We start from the raw sequence: 19,325 nt of genomic DNA on the forward strand, positions 1-19,325 counted from the left end.
TCAGCAAGCTGATCGGCAAAAAACCAAAGGTCGAAGGTTAAGATGCGGCGAAATAAACTTTTATGGAGCCGTCTGTTGATGCGCTGCTGATGGTGACAATGAAGGATTTAATTTTAAACGAATTTGGCAAACAATAAAGTGAATGTTTTCAGCATGAAATATCGAGAATTTTTCTTATTAGAAAGTGATTTACTGTTTCCATAAGAATCTCTTATGAAAAGCAACAACCTCTCATTGAAGTAGGCGTTCATCTTCAGAATTCATTCGCGTCATAAGACAATCTTATGAATTTCATTAATTTTTCTTATGGCGCCACTTCACAAGAGAATCTTATGGCATACATAATAGTATTTTTCTGAGTGTGCAAAAATATTTTCAAAAAAGTTCTAAACTGCAGAAGAGGATGTAGAAATTTTCTTTATAAGATTACATTGTTCCTTTTTAAATTTCTTTCAAAATTTGCAATTTTAATTTTAAATCAAAATTTTATCTTGAACTTAAAATTCAATTGAAACTGCAAAATTATAAATAACAATTACAATAACAATTTCAATTTCAATTTTACTACGTTATGAAAATCAAAAATAAATGATTCTAATTTTTATTGATTTATGATAATAAATTTAGATAACATCATTTTAAATTCTTTATATATTTTGTTGAAATGTTAATTGCAAAATGGAATTTCCTTAATTTGAAATAAAAAAATACAATGGGTGAATCTGAATTGAATAAATGTTTTTAATTTTTCTTCATCTCAAACTTTGATATGCTGTTAAATAATCCCTAAAAATGTTAAATCAAGACGATGCAACTCGTTGTCCTTTTAAAGTCAGAATTCAAAATAGAAATCATGATTTCCATGTTCTGCATTCGAGTAGATCGTGGGCTGCAAGCAAAAAACAGTAGTTATGAGTTTTCAGTGTCTAAAAGTTAACTGTGCTAAAACTCAATTGTATAAAAAACAATTATAACAACGATTAAAAAAATTAATTTCTTTTTTATTATTGGCCTTTTCAATACAAAAAATCTTTACTCAATATTAAAGCAAATCTTTTTTAAACTTGGCTGAAAACAGAAGACAAGTTTTCCGGAAAACGGTAGGGTCAACTGAGGTTAATATGAACAAAGATTTTTTTTGGTCTTATCTGTTCATAATTACCCAGATGAATTTGGGGTAATAATGAACGCTCTTAAGATTCTTGTTACGTAACAATTTTTAGTGTTGGCAATATTTCTTGATAAATCTAAACACTGCGTTTAGATAGGAGTAATGGTTTTACAAAATTTACCCTTTATTAGTCATGGGCAATTTTTAGATTCACAAAGGATTAGGGAATCATGTCCTACAATCTCATATTTACAGATTTTTAGAAACTGATAACGTATAACTGATAACGATAACTGATACGTATAACGGTTTATTTTCAAGATCTTGATGATTATTGGTACACATTTAAACACTAAAGATTAGTTTAGATAATCAAACAATACCTAAAAACAAGTGTTCATAATTACCCCGTATTTTAAAAACACGGGGAAATTATAAACAATCCTCTGTGGATCAGTGAATACATTACACTTGAAGATGCATTCATTACTGAATGTAAAACCTCTAGAAACAACATTTTAACTGAATTTACTGTGACGAGAGAGTAACATGAATGAACGCCCTCAGAACAGTTTCGAATATTTTCAGAGACGACGTATCTGTAACTTATGAAAAAAATAATAGAATGTCACATGACGAATCAATGATTGAAAAGTCCTGACACACCATTTTTTAATTTTTTGTAAACATGACTTAACCCATAACGATTATGTGTAGGATGTTTTTTTTATCATTTAAAAAAATGTGATGAAAATCTTAAAATAGAATCGAGTTCGTCGAAGTGTTCAATGATTTGAGTGTTATGAAACAACCGAATCAATTAAATATGTTGAAAATTTTGAAATACCAGTTTTTGAGTGAAGTGAAAACCCGGTATTTCCGGTAATTTTTTTTCAGCCTGTAAACGAGTAAACAGCAAGAAATCACGTCTTAAACCACAAAGATATGAAAAAGCGCGCTTCCTTTTTCATAAACGTTTTTCCTGTCACTGATACTTGGGACCTGTAGTTTCGTTCATTTTGATTGAAAAATATTTATTGTTTTAACAATGCAGGATTTCTTATCTATCGATTGTTTCAATTTGTGTATTTGCCATTGTATTTAGTTGAAGTTGATATTATAGAATTAGCAAAGGTTGATATTCCATGTAAGGTATGTGAAACTATTCGAGATGAATCATCTATACAGACGAAAATCCTTGCAAAGAAACTTAGGGAAAGTGTGCCTTATGCTTCTTATCTTGGCATGCCAAAATGCATCTTGGTAAAATACATGTTAAGATATAGACATAAAAACAGACAAATGTAAACATCGAAGAAATTTCAAACAAACAAAAAACTGAATTAAACAAGTGAAGTTTTTTAACATGAGAGCATAATTCTGATTTCGCATCAATTTTAAAAGTTTATTGTTATTTTGGACTTCCGACTTTTTAAAAACAATACATTTGCTGTGCTTTCTTCCACCATATTATCAACGAATTCGTGTGGCCCGTTATTGTGTTAGTGAGGCGCGACCAATTTCAGGAACTCAGAAAGGGCCACAATATGGAGCATTTCAATCAATTGAAAGAATTGTTCTTAAAATTATCCACAGTTTCGAAGAAAAGACTGGTGTCTGCGAGAGGTAACTCTAGTTTTTTGATAGATCATTAAATTGCGCGGTAAAAGTTTGGAAAATGGTTTTTTTCTGGCGAATGAGACTCTAGATATTTTTCATTTTGGACAAACGTTTTCATTCGGGGAAATGGACATAAACAATCTAGATCACTTTCAAAAAATATTCTTAAGCAATTTTTGCGGCCTTCCATATTCAATGCTGTCGGTGTTTTTCTCTAGCTTTACATAAGTTCACCGGATGTTAGTTCATTCTCCAATGCACGTGTTTTTGTTCATCCATACTAATTATTCTCTCCCTCTCTCTCTCTCGTATCCTTTCCACAGCAGGCATATTAATTTCTCTCCGATTATGTCGACTTTGCCATGCCGTCCGGCAGCCAAACACCCCGATGTACATATATCAATTCAGGTAAGTGGAATTAAGATCTTGGTATGTATGAAAAATTTTAATGAATATTTTATGTAGGTATTTTGAAAAAATCATTTTTTATGTACACAGTAAACGAAAATTACCGAGTTCGGTAATTTTTTTACCGAAATCCTAACATGCGTAAATCGTTGAACTGTTCGGTAATTTTTTCGGTAAAAAATAAACGAACATCGGTAAATCGATTGTTCATTTACCGATGTTCGTTTATTTTTTACCGAAAAAAATTACCGAACAGTTTAACGATTTACACATGATAGGATTTCGGTAAAATAATTACCGAACTCGGTAATTTTCGTTTACTGTGTAGGTATTTTATGGCGTTTAATATAGTAACTATTTATAAGAAGACGTAATACAATATTGCAAAATTCAGCTCACCAATGTTGGAAGTTGTGATAGGTAGATTGAACAAATTATGTTTTTTTTTGTAAAAGTTTTATTTATCAGTAATCATATTAGCATCTTCAATAATCCCATGTTTTCTGTAAATATGTCAACTATCACATGGAGGTTATAATTTTAAAATGCTATGTTGAAAGTCTACCCCAAAGTTGGAATATTTACCAACATTCTCTCATTGGCATGAACAGCGATGCCACACATACCGATTGATCAAAATTTTGACCAAGAATCGGTATATACCGATTACCGATTTTCGGCAAAACATACCGATTTTATACCGATTTTTAAGATTTTAACTCATAATTCATTCCACTTCAACATTTCCACTTCATTCAAGCTGTCCTCGTAAAGGTCCCGTAGAAAGAAGACAAAGTTCGGTAGCTGCCTGGCGTTGCTTAACTTTGATCTGTACAACTTTTAAAGTGTTCTGCAAAGATCTCCACGGCTCACTCTCATAATTCGTTCAGTTGTTCGCGCTATTTTGTGTGTTAACCACATAATGCCAAGTTGTAGGTTCAGTCACTTGCTCGACAGGTAGGTACGGGCAAGACCCGTTGTATCAGCGATGCATATCAACGACGATGAGTGACAGCATTCATGAGCGGCCGTGCGGAGGAATATCATTTATATTCGCTCTCCGTTTATTACGTTGGGCACCTCCCACACATTTTGTTCCTTTGTTCTGTCAAATGATGCACTATTATGGTACTCAACCTCAAAGCCAATGGACTAAGCTCAAGGCTGAAATTTGACCTTCTGCGACTGTCAATAGAAGTTCCTTAAGGTCAATCTCAATTGACGATCGCATTAAAGCTCTTGTCTCGTGAGATGCTAACTTTTCAAGGAAATACATACACCTTTTGAATATAATCATTATCCTTGTTCAACTTGTCGCCAGATAAAAGACCCATAAATAAAACTTAGACTTCGGCCCATATAAATATACCTCGAACGTTAAAATGTCATTGGATTTGTAAGTGCTTACTAAATTAAAATTTCCTTTAGGTTGCCCTGGTTCTATTATTGCCTTATCGAATTTATCGTGTAACCTGAAGGTGCTCGCCATGCCCCTATTTTTAAACAAACGGTAACTTTTAAAATAAATTTCCATTCAGTTATGAGTACTGGAAAGAAACACTTATTTCAGATTTTCTGCTGAATTTTGATTTGTGATTTTGGCTTTCGTCAGCAAAAGCAGATAGTTTTAAAATTAAAAACATAACAAACATAAAGTTCTGTTAAAATTTTGAAACCGTCATTTTGTGTAAAATAGTGTTGCCTAGAAACAAGTTACGGAGAAAATTCAATAATATATGCTAAACTCATTTAGTCACATAGTTTTAAACTAAAAATGAACATTCATAAGAGTTTTTAGACTTGCTGTTTATTGCAAGCTTCTATTTAAAGGAAAATACGTTAGGTAGTTGCAAATGTAAGCATTTTTGAATATCCACCTCAAATACCGATTTTCATACCGATTTTTAGGATTTAAATACCGATAAAAGATTTTTTTGGGTTTCAAAATACCGATAGAAATGTGGCATCACTGGGCATGAACTCTCGACCAGACGTCATTTCATCACAACAGCACAGCACCTTATTCGTATAATTCTCAGCTCCTCCAATACTCTCCGTTTAGTCGATATCCGAGTCCCGTCTTTGCTAGACCGATTTTTGACGTATGGTGTGTGTCTGTCGTTCGCGGTCGTCGTGGGTGTTGTGTGAAGTGTAATTTTTCATTGGCTAAATTGTGTCTCCTTTGACCGATGATAGCCCGATTCCTATTGGGCAATCCGTTGTCTTAATTGGCCGACCAGACAGTGTCCATCATTCGCGCGGTCTGCATGCAGGCTTCTCGGACCGACCCTCATTTTGGCAATCATTGAATATTCATCAATTGCCAATTGCCCTGCCGTTCGGTTGTTTTAAAGTGATCCAGTTTGACCGGGCATTGAATCGGAACACCCAGGAGCACGTGCAAATTCTTAGTGATTATAGTGTGTGCAAATTTACTACCGTATTATACGGATATACTGCCGTGGATTGTCGTCCCCAACACATTCCGGAGATGTCAGCAAAAGTGAGCCTTCTGGTCGCGGGTTTAACCAGTCTGTTGCTAGCTGGTTATGTCACAGGTCTCGAATGGGGTAAGCAACCGTATCTAGCAGTAAAAGTAGCCAAATCATGTGGTGTTTGCGAAAAATGCTCTTATCTAAAAATAATCTCGCCTTTTATCTTACGTGTGAAACAGTGAACGTGATCGATTTGTGTACCTACTTTCAAGTCGAGAGCGAAAAGTGACCGAAGTTTGGGGCAAGATCGTTTTTTTTTTGTTTTTTGGCAAACTGTTCACTGATCAGGGTCATGCAATCACGTAAATCTTACTACAATATAGAAACGTCAATAAAGTTCCACCGACTTTTTTTTGACGGATACGCTACTTCTAATCAATGCCGTAAAAATGGCGAACCGCAGACGCATATACCTACAGCCAGTGATGCCACATTTCTATCGGTATTTTGAAACCCAAAAAAATCTTTTATCGGTATGTAAATCCTAAAAATCGGTATGAAAATCGGTATTTGAGGTGGATATTTAAAAATGCTTACATTTTCAACTTCCTAACGTATTTTTCTGTAAATAGAAGCTTGCAATAAACAGCAAGTCTTAGAATTCTTATGAATGTTCATTTTTAGTTCAAAACTAGCTAACTAAATGTGTTTTAGCTTATATTATTGCATTTTTTCCGTAACTTGGTTCTAGGTAACACAAGTTTACACAAAATGACGGTTTTGAAATTTTAACAGAACTTTATGTTTGTCATGACTTGTACATTTCTTTTAAATTTTAAAACTTTTTTTTGCTGACGAAAGCAAAAATTACAAATAAAAATTCAGCAGAAAATCCGAAATAAGTGTTTCTTTCCAGTACTCATAACTGAATGGAAATTTATTTTAGGAGTTACCGTTTGATAAGAAAAATGGGGGCATGGAAAGCAACTTCAGGTTACACGTTGGTTAGGCATATAAATCATGTAAAAACTTGAGACTTTGATGTTTGGCTAAAGTGGGATGTAAATTTGATAAGGCTATAATAGAACTAGGTCAACCTAAAGGAAATTTTAATTTAGTAAGCACTTACAAATCCAATCGCTTTTTTACGTACGAGGTCAATATGGGCTCAAGTTGATGTTCTTCGTTTTATTTATGGATTTTCGCCAATCTGACCAATTCAGCTTATAGTATTAGATATGAGTTCTAGCGATTGGAAAAAGAAATGATTGCAGAAAGTTGAGAGAGTTGTTGGTTGAATTTTTTTTATAGCCAATAAAAAATTTATTTTATTTTTATGAAAAACCACGCATTAGTCATATGAAAATCCAAGAATTTTATGCGAAAATAAATAAGAGATATGCTCTAAAAGAAGGTGTTCTTCCGAAAAAGATTAAAAAACACATAGTTTTACTATAACTGAAACCCATTTTGCCTGGCATGGTCTTTAATTCTGCGATCTCTGCAGTTTAGGTACTTATGATATAATTTATTTGGCTAACAAGATGCAGAACGATTGAAGATTATACCGATGATATTACATACCGTGTATCACTTCAAACCTCGACATACCCCATCTGGCGACGAGTTGAACAAGGACTATGGTTATATTCAAACGGTGTATGTATTTCCTTGAAAAGTTAGCATCTCACGAGACAAGAACTTTAATGCGATCGTCAATTGAGATTGACCTTAAGGGGGGGGGGGTCTAACGGGTATAAAAAAAACACCATTTTCACGATTTTTTTTCTAGAGCTATCGTTCAAACAAATGAATTCAAATTTTTTGCATTATGGAAAGAAATGTTAAAAGAACATTTAGTAATTTTTTCGTAGAAAAGTTTAGAAAAATGAGCCGGTGACGGAGCACTTTCGAGGATGCCTTTTAGAAAACAGGATTTGCGGTGGACACTGTATCTCAGCACAGAATCATCTGAAGTCAAAAAATCAGAGCAAAATATTTTTAATAGATGTTTTTTCTGGGCCCCAACGTTTTTATTTAACTTAAAAATATTTTTATGAAATTTTTGTGGCTGTTTGAAGTAAAAACTACGATTTTTCACTTAAAAATCCGCCATTTTTCACCTCTAAAATCTCCCCAAAGTAAAAAAAAATCAAAAAAGAAAAACGTTGGGGTCTGGTATTTTATATGTAGAAAATATGTTTCAAATTTGAAAAGAATCGGATAAGTGGTTTTCAAATGACGATGTCCACGGACCTTAAAAATGTGCTTTCGAGAAAAACGCGTTTGAAGTTTCTGCTCTTGCTTTCTTGCAGTATTAGATAGGAGAAGATAAAGGCCTATAACTTCTACAGTTTTGCTTCAATTGACTTGAAAATTTGACACAACATTCTTGAAATGTTTTACAATAAGAAAATAAAAAAATAAAAAAATCGATTTTTTGAAAGTGTTAGACCCTACCCCCCCCCCCCCCCCCCCCCCCTTAAGGAACTTCTATTGGCAGTCGCAGAAGGTCAAATATCAGCCTTGAGGCTTTGAGGTTGAGTACCATAATAGTGCATCATTTGACAGAACAAAGGAACGAAACAGCGCGAACAACTGAACGAATTATGAGAGTGAGCCGTGGAGATCTTTGCAGAATACTTTAAAAGTTGTACAGATCAAAGTTACGCCACGCCCGCTACCGAACTTTGACTTCTTTCTACGGGACCTTTACGAGGATAGCTTGAATGAAGTGGAAATTTTGAAGTGGAATGAATTTTTAGTTAAAATCTTAAAAATCGGTATGAAATCGGTATGTTTTGCCAAAAATCTGTAATCGGTATATACCGATTCTTGGTCAAAATTTTGCTCAAAAATCGGTATAAATACCGGAAAATCGGTATGTGTGGCATCGCTGCCTACAGCAATAATATAATGTGTGCCGACTGCCGACGACGATGGCCACACGCTCGAAATTTTTTAACCAATTATCGTTAAAAAGTAACCATTTTCACACCTTTCCGCGTTAAGTGATTTTTTGGTTTCTTCCATAGAAGTCATTTTTTGACTTCTCTTGAGAAGTGGAAATTTGGTTACTTTTTAACCGCAAGAAACTATTGCGGAGAAATGAGAAATTGGTTATTTTTCAACCAAAACGCAATCTGGAGAAAGAGAAAAGTGGTAATTTTCTTTATTTAAAAAAGGACGATACAAAAATTCAAAGGAGTTTTCGTTTTTATTCAAATTATTTAAATACATTTATAATAGATAAATACTAGTAAATAACCATGTTTTCCTTGATCGATACCAGGAATCATTTTGTCTTTCGTCTGGATCGGTCAAATTTTTCAATGTCTCTTTCACAGGAGGATAAGTAGTATTTGTAAATGTGGACTCCATTTTCGGTGCATATCTTTAGGACCGGTGCTCCAAACAACTGTTCCAAACTGCAGCTGAGCCATCCACGGAAGTTTGCAAAAAACAATGGTTCAGCCAATGACCTAAATCTGATGTCATTATGTACTATCTGGATGGATATTCATAATTTGGTTGGATTCACGCTGGAATTGGAAATACAGTTATCAGAAAATATGAAATGAAAACTGTAACTTAATTCGCTTTACCAGATTAGCTGATCCTCAAGACGACAACTTCTATACAAAAAGTTTTCTGGTTTGGAATCCTGAATCGATTTCTGATGGACAGGAATCATTCTGATGTCACACTAGCATAATTAGCTTGTCGACCTGTTGAGCCTAAGACTGGTGCTGCTGATAGTGACTTCATTTGCTGCTAATAAAGCCCGCAATATAAGAAAAATTGCATCAATTTCCATCAAAAAATATATATCAGCAAAGGCCTCATCGGTGTGTCCGACGGAATTTTAGTAGAAGATTTTAAAGCGTTAGGAAACTATATGAATAGAAATTTTAGTTTATTTAAATAGAAATGAAACCTAAAATACTTACAATCACTCTGCATTGTTATCCTCAAATCCTCTCAGTGAAAAATCGATTCCTTTTTATGAACTGAAACAAAGAATAATAATAAGGGTTTGAAACAGTTTAAATTGAATAATCCACCTTTATATAGTTCAAGAGTCGGATAAAACTTCCATGAACAACCGGAACTACTTAATTTTCATTATGGAGGGGGGCCATATCGCTTATCGCTACTACGGAAGTTATGAAAAATTAGAACAATCCGGCCAAGGATTATCGATAGCTTGACAACATTCATCGTCTCGAAGTAAAAGAACTGCAGACAATAATATGACCAGTAGCTGGATTGCTCACTCGGTGATAGTGCCCGGGCCCTAATTGCAACCCATTAAACAGCACTGACGATTCCGACTTTCGGTGCAGTCCACCACCATCCGGATTCGTTCTGGTCGATGATTGATGTTTGCTTGTAGCCTCAATCAGTGGACTTAATCCCTGGTTTCAGTTCCTGTGTTGCCTGCCAATCGTAATAAATACCAGCTGTAATCAAAAAATCATTTTTAGTATCGTATCACTATCTACTAATCACTACTGAAAATATCGCGGCTTACTGCTACTGGGACATTTAACTTATACCATTTTCTGGAAGGTAAAGAATCTGGAAACAGCTCAGCTCGAGAAAAAAAACTTCCAGCAGAAGCCGCACCAGTCTCCAGCAGTATTTTAATTTAAAAAAGAAAGCCTACCTTTCAACAGCAGACGGGTTTCACGATTGGCCGCTTTATCTTTTTAACTCGAGCTCTATTTATCTTCTAATCTCGAGGCCTAACAAATCGAGTTTCAAAGTGCAAAAATGGTAAAAACGCGAGCAGCTTCTCAAGTCACAAATATCAAAATGGCGGTAAAATACAAGCTCGTTCAAACATTTTTAATCATTTTTTTGGGTTTGGCTATCGAACTTTCAAAATGGTTAAAATTGGTCTGAAAAATATCGTTAAAAAGTAACCATATTCGCAGTTTCATAGCGAAAACCATAAAATGGTTACTTTTTAACGATAATTGGTTAAAAAATTTCGAGCGTGCAGACTTGCTTGACGGTGTGATGTGTGGCCTTTGCGCTATAGTCATTTTCAATCTGACATTCGTCTGTAGGAAGCAAGCCGTAGACATAAGTTTGTAGTTTCCTATGAATTTACCTGGCGATTTGGATATTACAGTAGGACCTCCTTCAGGAAATATTACGTAAATATAGGTACACTTGTGCTTCACTTTGGATCACTTCCCAGTATGTCTACAGCTTTTATAGAATAACTTCGATTTATGTTTGGCTGTAGAACGTTCGCGAAAGCAACGAATTCAATAGCTACAGAGAGTGACCGTGATTCTACCGGTGTTCTACGGACCATAACAATTGACTGATAGTTTGTCACCAGATGGAAATATATTACATGAATTCATTTTAAAAATGCATACGCCATAGAATATGAAATTTTCATAATTTAGTTATGTAACAGTACTGTTGAAAATAAAAATACAATTCAAATCAATTTGTATCCTGAATTTGCATGTTAACATAACACGTGAGTAACAAAGCCGGCATGAATGATGATTGTTCTATCACCAAGAGTATCTGGAATAACAGCATGGCATGGAAGGCGGCATGCTTGGAAAAGGCGTATTTTTAAGATTTTCATAAGACCCTTATTCGATGTGTTCTCCGACCAAAAACACGTAGTCCTTCGGCATCGACTTGTCCTGTAACAAAGATCTCTAAGTATCAAGATAGTCGGGCTGTAATTTTTTCGAACAAATTGTGTATAGTGCTGCCGCCCTGCGAGATGGGATCCAAGCTTTGCAGCTTTCCACTCAAGCATAACAGCTTTGAGTAAAAGCACATCATCGCACTAACACATTGAAAATCAAGCGTCATTGCACTCACACAATGTTTATGTTTATATTGTTTACGATAATACAATTTGTACCGGTGCATGTGTGTGCGTCAAAATGTTTAAACTCGAGTTTCGATCTCAACCCGTCCACCCTTATTTGGCGCTAGTACTTTGTCGCCAGAATTTCGTTGAAGCCGACAGCACCTGCCTGTAGGCTTGTTTTAATCTCGAAAGTGATGTCCGTGCTCGTGAAATGAATCTTTAGAAATTTAACCAGGCTCGACTGTATCGAGAAACTACGAGTTCGGTAAATTATTTCACCGACTAGTAATTTGCCGAAATTTTACAGTTTGTTCGGTAAAAAATTACCGAACTTGCGGTAAAAATAACGGAACATTCGTAAAAATGAACGAGCTTTCGGTAATAAAAATGCCAAATTCATAACCTTTTCACCTTTTTTCAGATAATTTGGCAATTCATATTCAAGAAATGAAATTGTTTGGTTTTACAGATTACAATAGGTGATCTGAATACAGTAGTTTTTCGATTTTATAACTATCCATTTAGATCAATGCTTGTAGAATCCACACTCGATTTTTAAACTTTTTTTTCCAATTTCATCACTACTTTTAAAAATCTTTTGGCGTCTTAAATGCAGGGAAGAACAACACGGTAGTGTTAAAATCCCAGACAAATAAACAAACATTTTGACGTCTTAAAATGTATTCAAAAGTATAAAGCATCAGGGTTGCTAGCGAACCGGGAATACCGGGAAAAACTTTGGAATTTCATCTCGTCACCGGGAAACCGGGAAAAAACTGGGAATTTCGGCACCTCACCGGGAATATTGCATGCTTGAGATTTTTTCACGGAATTTCAAAAATAATTTCTAAATTTAAGGATAGTTTTTGACAGTCTTGATAGATTTATGTCATAAACTCTTGTTTTCGTTCATTAGTAAACAAACGGAGTTTGATCGTATTTTTAACTAATTACGGAGCAATATGCGATTCTACGCGTGTGCTACATTTACAAGCAAAACTCAAATGCTATGAATTTAATAATAAAACTATTATCGACAAAACCAAACACTAAAATGACTACAGTCGAACGTCGATAAGTTAGAGTTCAAAGGACTAAACTTTTTTTCTCGTTTAAAGAGGTTTCTAACTTCAGCAACATATTAAAACATTATAGTGATCTTGAAATGCAACTTTGCAATGTGTATCTACTGTAAATCTACTGATTAGTGATTTATGAGAAACCAGTTGATGCATTATTTCGATGTTTTCTCGAGTGAGTTTCAATATGAAACTGTGGATATTTGCTCTTTGATAACCCAATATTCTTTTAGTACCAAAACTTCAATAATGCTGGTATTTTATCTTATTTCCTTGGTCTAGTCAAGAAAATGACTCTAGCTTATAGTGGTTCTACACTGTCACTTGAAGAGGTTTTGTGCTTTAAAAAGCTTGGGATTTGATGTTTTCTCTCACTTATTGAGGTTTTTCGCTTATCCAGGTTCGACTGTACCAGTTTAGTTTAAATTAATTTATGCAAAGACCAAATAATTTGACTACGTAAGACGTTTTCAAGCAGAGTTACACCTTTTTTTTACCAGAAAAAAATATTTTTCAATGTTTTTGTTGTTGAGCATTTCGTTTGAAATGCCCTGAAGAACGAAGCATTTTATCACAAGTGTTTAGTTTTACGTTAAACTTTTGCTAAAAGTCTCCTATGTAAAAATTGTATCGAAAAAAGCTCCTGTCGAAACCCAAGTTCATCTTTGAGCCAAGGTCTTTACCCTTATACAAAATGATAGCTTACATTCAAACGATTAAAGTTCAGACCTGTCTTGTACGCGATTTTCTATATTTTCACGAATCTTTAGTTCAAATGACTAGAGCATTGAAAAAAAAACAGTTTTTTCTAAAACAGGATTCTTAGGATTTGTACAAAAAAGTATAACTGCATTCAGAAAACAACTAAATATTTTCCTGCAATCTGATGATTTCAAGTTCTGTTAGACAAATCCCCATTCAAGTTGACAAGCTGATTTGATAATGTGTTTCGATGTATTTTTACATATTTCTATACAAACTAAACAATTTTTCTCTACTCTTAAAATTCTAGAAAATTTCACAGTTGCTGAAAAGTACATACCTTCTACATTATAGTTTCAAGATCAATTTAACCGGACTTATTTTTGCAAAATTGTTGAAATTGTAGAGCAAAACTGCGAATAGATGTAATTTTCGTTAGATTCGTTTCAAAAAATCATGAAAACCTGTCAATTTGTAGGAAAAGACTACGTGTTAAAAGATCCCGAAGTATTTATCATGATTTCTAACCGGTTAACAAGTTTTGGGATACAATTGTTAGAAATGTGAGGCCCTATACATTGTATGTTTTTTTATTTACCATGATTTTCACATTTAGAAACGAGTATAATAAATGGGCAAATTATCATTTACAACCGGGAAAAAAACGGGGAAAAACCGGGTAAAGCTTTGGAATTTCAAAACGAAAAATCGCTAGCAACCCTGAAGCATGCTTATAAATGTTGTTTTTGTAGTTGTTTAGTTCACAGATTTTGTGGCTTGGGGCTTGTGATATAGCTCAGTTGACAAGTCTGTTGTCTCCTAAGCCGATGTCCGCGAGTTCGAGCCCAAGAGTAAACATCGAACACAGTTGTACCGGATAAGTTTTTCAATAACGATCCGCCAACTGCAACGTTGATAAAGTCGCGAATGCCATAAAGATGGTAAAACGACTATAATCGAAAAAAAATATTCAGAACTCAGAACATTGTTTTTATCATTTTATCACATCTTACGCTATCACGCAATTGGAGGAAAACTGGTGAAATAAGTTGATAAGTAAAACAAGTTGCAGAATATTAAATTATTTTACATAAAAAAAACTGGAAATGTACACTTTGAATAAGGACTGTATTCGAAAAAAATACAAAACTTCCATTTATGAATAACTTTTGAACGGATAGATGAAAATTGATGAAATTTTCAGAGATTCTTCCTAGTAATGCAAAGCAAACTTTTGTGGCGATCTGTCAAGTAGTTTTCGAGATAAAGTCTAATGAATAAATTCATTGACCAACATTTTTGGGCAGGATCGTTAAAAACCCAGGGAAGTCCCATTGAGAGACCCAAAAACAGCTGGAAATTTCCTAGGCGATCAAAATTCATGTGGTAAATAGCCCTAAAGCTTCTAGAGGATCTAACTATGAGCTATAATTTGAATAAAAGTAATAATGATTGATTCCATGAAGGTATGGAAAGTGAGGGGTTTATAAAAGCGCCATCCGAATCTTTCAATTGAAGAAGTGGTAGAGCAGGCACGCATGACTTTACGGTCCAAAGTTTTGTCCACCGGACCAGATTTATGACCGCTCCAATGCTTACTTTTTGCATTTTCGCCAACTGACTCGGCGAAATGTTGGGGAAAGTACACCATTTGTGTACGATATTTTTGCGCTTTTTCGGGAAAATGCTTCTCAGTTTCATGAAGATTATCAAAAGTGAAGCTCAAGCGTCTTAAATTTAACTGTAAACAACAATACACAGCTGTTTTTTTTTCCTTTGGGGTTGTCTACTTTAGACTGGCTCGAACCAAGTTTGGTCCATCTGGCCAAAACACAGCTGTTTAAACATTATCCGGAAAGCAGGGATGTATCAAAATCGTGCTTAGACATAATGGGACACTCCTATAGGGAGGTTTTAAACACAACTAAATAAGTTTAAATTTGAACATAATTTAATCACCGGTGAGTAAAACGGCAAATTTATTTCCACGTGACGTTTCGGGGTACTTTGCATCACCCATCATCAGACGTAAAAAATAGAAAGCAGCACAATTTTCCTCCTAATCAGCTGCTGGTCGACTTTTAACTGCTTATTTCTGTTCCTTTTCAAGTTCATTTTTTTCCTAAGATTATGCTCATTATGCCAAAGGTTATTCTAATTTGGCTGAGTGTTAGGGGCCGTTCACATACCACGTGGACAACTTAAGGGGGGGGGGGGGTAGGTGGGTATGGAAATGTACACGCTTGTCCACGTAGAGGGGGGTAGGGGTTTGGATCATGTCCACGTGGACATACTTACTTTCAAAATGTTTTCTAAAGTCGAATAAATATTAAGATGTTTAAATCAAAAGCTTAAAATGTCAAAGCTTTCCAGTTTAAGTTTAAACAATTAGTAGCTACTTGAAAGCAAGAGATGAATATGATAATTTAGAAATTTCAAATTTTTAAAATTATTTCATATCAGGAAATTCTTATTTAGTTTTTTTTTTCCAAATCAGCCATTTCAATAACAAAAAGGCTTAAAGTGTTTTTTTCTAACTGTCAAAACATAGGTAACATAGATAACATAGGTTATTTAAAAAAAAACTATTTTAAATATATCCACGTTGACATACTTACTTTCAAAATATTTTCTAAAGTTGAATAAATATTAAGATGTTTAAATCAAAACCTTAAAATGGCATAACAAGTAGCTACTTGAAAGCAAGTAATAAATATGATAATTAATATATTTAAAAAATTTTATTTTTCTCTATATTAGGAAATTCTTATTCGGTTTACAAAATCATCCATTTCTATAACAAAAAGGCAAAAAGTGGTGTTTTCCAACTGTCAAATTATAGGTATTAAAAATATAAACTTTTTCAAATTTGTCCACGTGGACATCCGGGGAGGGGGGTAGGGGTTTGCAAATGTCCACGCTTGTCCACGGAGGGGGAGGAGGGGTCAAAAATCTCATTTTTCTGTCCACGTGGTATCTGAACGGCCCCTTATGCTAATTGAATCTTTTGATGATTCTATTTTTTTTGTTTATGAAAGAAAAATGTATCAAAATTATGAAAACCAAAATTATCAAAAAACAACATAGCCGGTTGTGCCGTGATTGGAAACAAGTTTAATTCGCGTTCTGAGAAATTTCGTGTAAAAACGTGTACCGAAACAGACCGACGGCAATTATCAAAGCTTCCCACTGTGCACGCGTTTCGATTTAATTCCAGTAGGACAGTATAGAGTTGAAAACATCGATAACAAATAATAATAAACAAATAAGAATTCAAATGGTAGCTACCTACTGAAGTTATTCCACGAACAGCAGTTCTAAAGAGAATTTCCCGGTATTCGTATGCACGTTTGAAACATTCTGAATGCGTTCCAGACAATATCACGCTGATTTTTCATTAAAGCCTAGTGGCACTGATTCTTGATTTAATGGCGTTTAGAATTGAACTTAAATATGATTAAATCTCTGCAGGATTTATAATACAGTTGCATATTTCTGTTGGTTAAATGATATTTGAGGAATATCCATATATGTTTTCGTGTCTAAATTTACAATTTCTTTCATCAACAATTGCTTAGAGAATTAATCCGTGCGACGCTTATCATTCGTCTCTGGTTCAACTTACTAAAAAAAATCAAATCCCACTGATACACATTTGAAATTTCTCGCTAGATTGTCTAGAATATTTACCCACCAAAATGTAACTGATAACAGCGTTTTTTTATGTGAAGTCAACTGATAAACCTAAAAAGGTAGACGCGCGTGCCTCCGGTTAAAAAAATATTACGCTTAATTCAATAGCGCAACAACTACGTAGGTATTCCAAGTCAGCACAACACCGAAAGATTCACGTCAACAAATCGCAACTCGAACTTTATTGCGTCCGTCGTCTCCTCCTGGGGTCACGCCAACTGAAAAAGACTATACCCACTCTCAACCAAAACACTTGACGATTTCCCCATACACGCGACGGTAACATTGCGATGATCAACGACTCGGCGCCGCCATTGAAGCATAGTGAAAAGTCACGTAGTCCAAAACCGTATAGATTTTCCTTCTATGCTGGTCGCCTACTGCATTTACCCTGTGGTTCATTTACGGAATTCTCTTTTTTTCCTCTCACTTTCGAAGATTTTATGATGAGCCTCTCTCATTACGAACGTTTCAGCATGAAGTGAGATTTACGTTGTTATGTCGACTACGATTTCCACGTGCTTCTGCTGCGTGTGACATAAATATGTTTACATATGACAAAATGAACGTATGATATGTTGGTGTTGGTAGAAAACAGCTGATGCGGTGTTTCGATTGAAGGATGTTGAAATCACAAATTTTGCAAATGTTGGCAAATTTTTGACACGAATTTTATGACACATACTCAACAGTCCACCATTGTTGTTTTTCCTTTTTTAATACGAAACTTAACCCATTGGGGTCATTTATCCGTGCATACCGTTCTTTCATTTTTTTCAAACCAATGCAAATTTTGCAGATTCATTGAGGTACTGTGTTGCATATCGTTATTAGTGTTTTTTTTAATGTATTTATAATAATTTCAATTAAATATTATAGATTAGGGTTGCCAGAATGCCCGGTTTGCCCGGATATTTAAAACAAAATTTGGGAACGTTGAGCGTTAAAAATGCTCGGATTTTGTCCAGAATTATCCACTTTTTTTGGCAAATCAAACAAAAAAACAACAAATTGTTTTGTAAATATTTTTTATTTATGCCTCCAAAACGAAATTTTTTGAGCAAGTTTTGTTAAAATTATCTTGAAAGGTTTTTTTTTGTCAATGAGTTATGATGGAACATTTTTCTCAACTTTTTTTATCTTGATTTTTGTTGAGTAATTTCTGGGTTTTGACTAAATTTGCCTGGATATTTCCCGGATTTTGGTCGACAATTTTGAAAATTTGATTCCTTCATAGACTGAAACTTAAGTGAGAAATTTTCGAACTTGCTCTGAGACGGAACCGTTTGCGCTAACTGATAAGAATACACCTATACCAAAAGAGTGTGTATAAGAATAGCAACGTATCTTTTCACCTTCTTTGATAAGCCGAACCTTCTTTGAATGACTTTTTATTTCATATTGCAGAATGAGCCAAAAGCTGCCATTATCATCGGACTGATTTGTTTACAACACCAATGTTCGAATTTGTTTACTACTCGGGAAATCCGCTCAGTGAGACATTGATGGAAACAAATGAATGGTCAAGAGTGAAGTATTATATAATATAGAACACATACCGATAAAGTTGATGAATCTGCTATGGACATTTGGTACTCACGATTATTGACTTTTTTCCTGCAGTTTTTATGTTCCAAATAAAATCTCTGAAATTTAATTGTTTCAAATTTTGTTCTACACAAAAAGTCTTCTATTGTATCCAATAAATTAAAATATTTTTAACTTTGTTTTACAAGGAAGACTATACGTAGGGGAGAGTGGGGTATCGTGGGCCATGGGGAAACGTGGGCCACTTTTAATATCTCAGATGTGTGTTGAGATAAAAATCTCAAACCAACTGCCATCGTTGTCGCTTTACGTGAGCATGTATTCCTATATGTTGTTGACTGAAATACGCATCATATGCTTCTTTTATTTATCAAGCTAAAAAAAGTTAGAAAAATTTACTTACATAATTAAAAAAACACCCGCTAATTTAATCGATGGGGAACCTACAGTGCATAACAAAAATATGCTCATACGCTTATGATCTTAGTTTTGTCATGATCTTTCACGTGGAAAAGGCATTTTTTGATGAAACATCAATAAGTCACACAAACGCAACCAATTTGCAAATCATAGCTTGTGGGGAATCGTGGGCCACTCATCTTTAATCACCTATATTTTTATGTTTTTATACACATTCAGAACTTAAAATACGTTTTACCTATCTGCAAAGTTTTCTTATGCCAAATGAAGTTATGAAAAAAATTTTGTCCATCCTATGTAATAAATATTGCCAAAACGTTCGTGAGCCAGGTTTTGGAATCTATGCGATCATACACAGCTCTCTTTTTTATTTCATCATCTGAAATTGCTTTTAAATAACGAAATGAATTAGAAAATCTCAGTTTTGGGTCAACTCATAAACTTTGCATGTTATT

At 34.4% G+C, this 19,325-nt stretch overlaps 1 protein-coding gene across 1 annotated transcript in view; it reads left to right on the forward strand.

The window, feature by feature from the left end:
• Nucleotides 1–5,185: 5,185 nt before the first annotated feature.
• The window catches only part of LOC129757142 (protein cueball), a 56,320-nt gene continuing 42,180 nt past the window's right edge, over nucleotides 5,186–19,325 (forward strand). Inside the window, exon 1 of the mRNA XM_055754267.1 lies at nucleotides 5,186–5,709. Within this exon, the coding sequence (XP_055610242.1) occupies nucleotides 5,631–5,709 (79 nt within the window). The 5' untranslated portion in view covers nucleotides 5,186–5,630. The remainder of the gene's footprint in view (nucleotides 5,710–19,325) is intronic.

Source organism: Uranotaenia lowii, chromosome 3 (assembly GCF_029784155.1).
Source record: "Uranotaenia lowii strain MFRU-FL chromosome 3, ASM2978415v1, whole genome shotgun sequence".
Classification (NCBI taxonomy): domain Eukaryota; kingdom Metazoa; phylum Arthropoda; class Insecta; order Diptera; family Culicidae; genus Uranotaenia; species Uranotaenia lowii.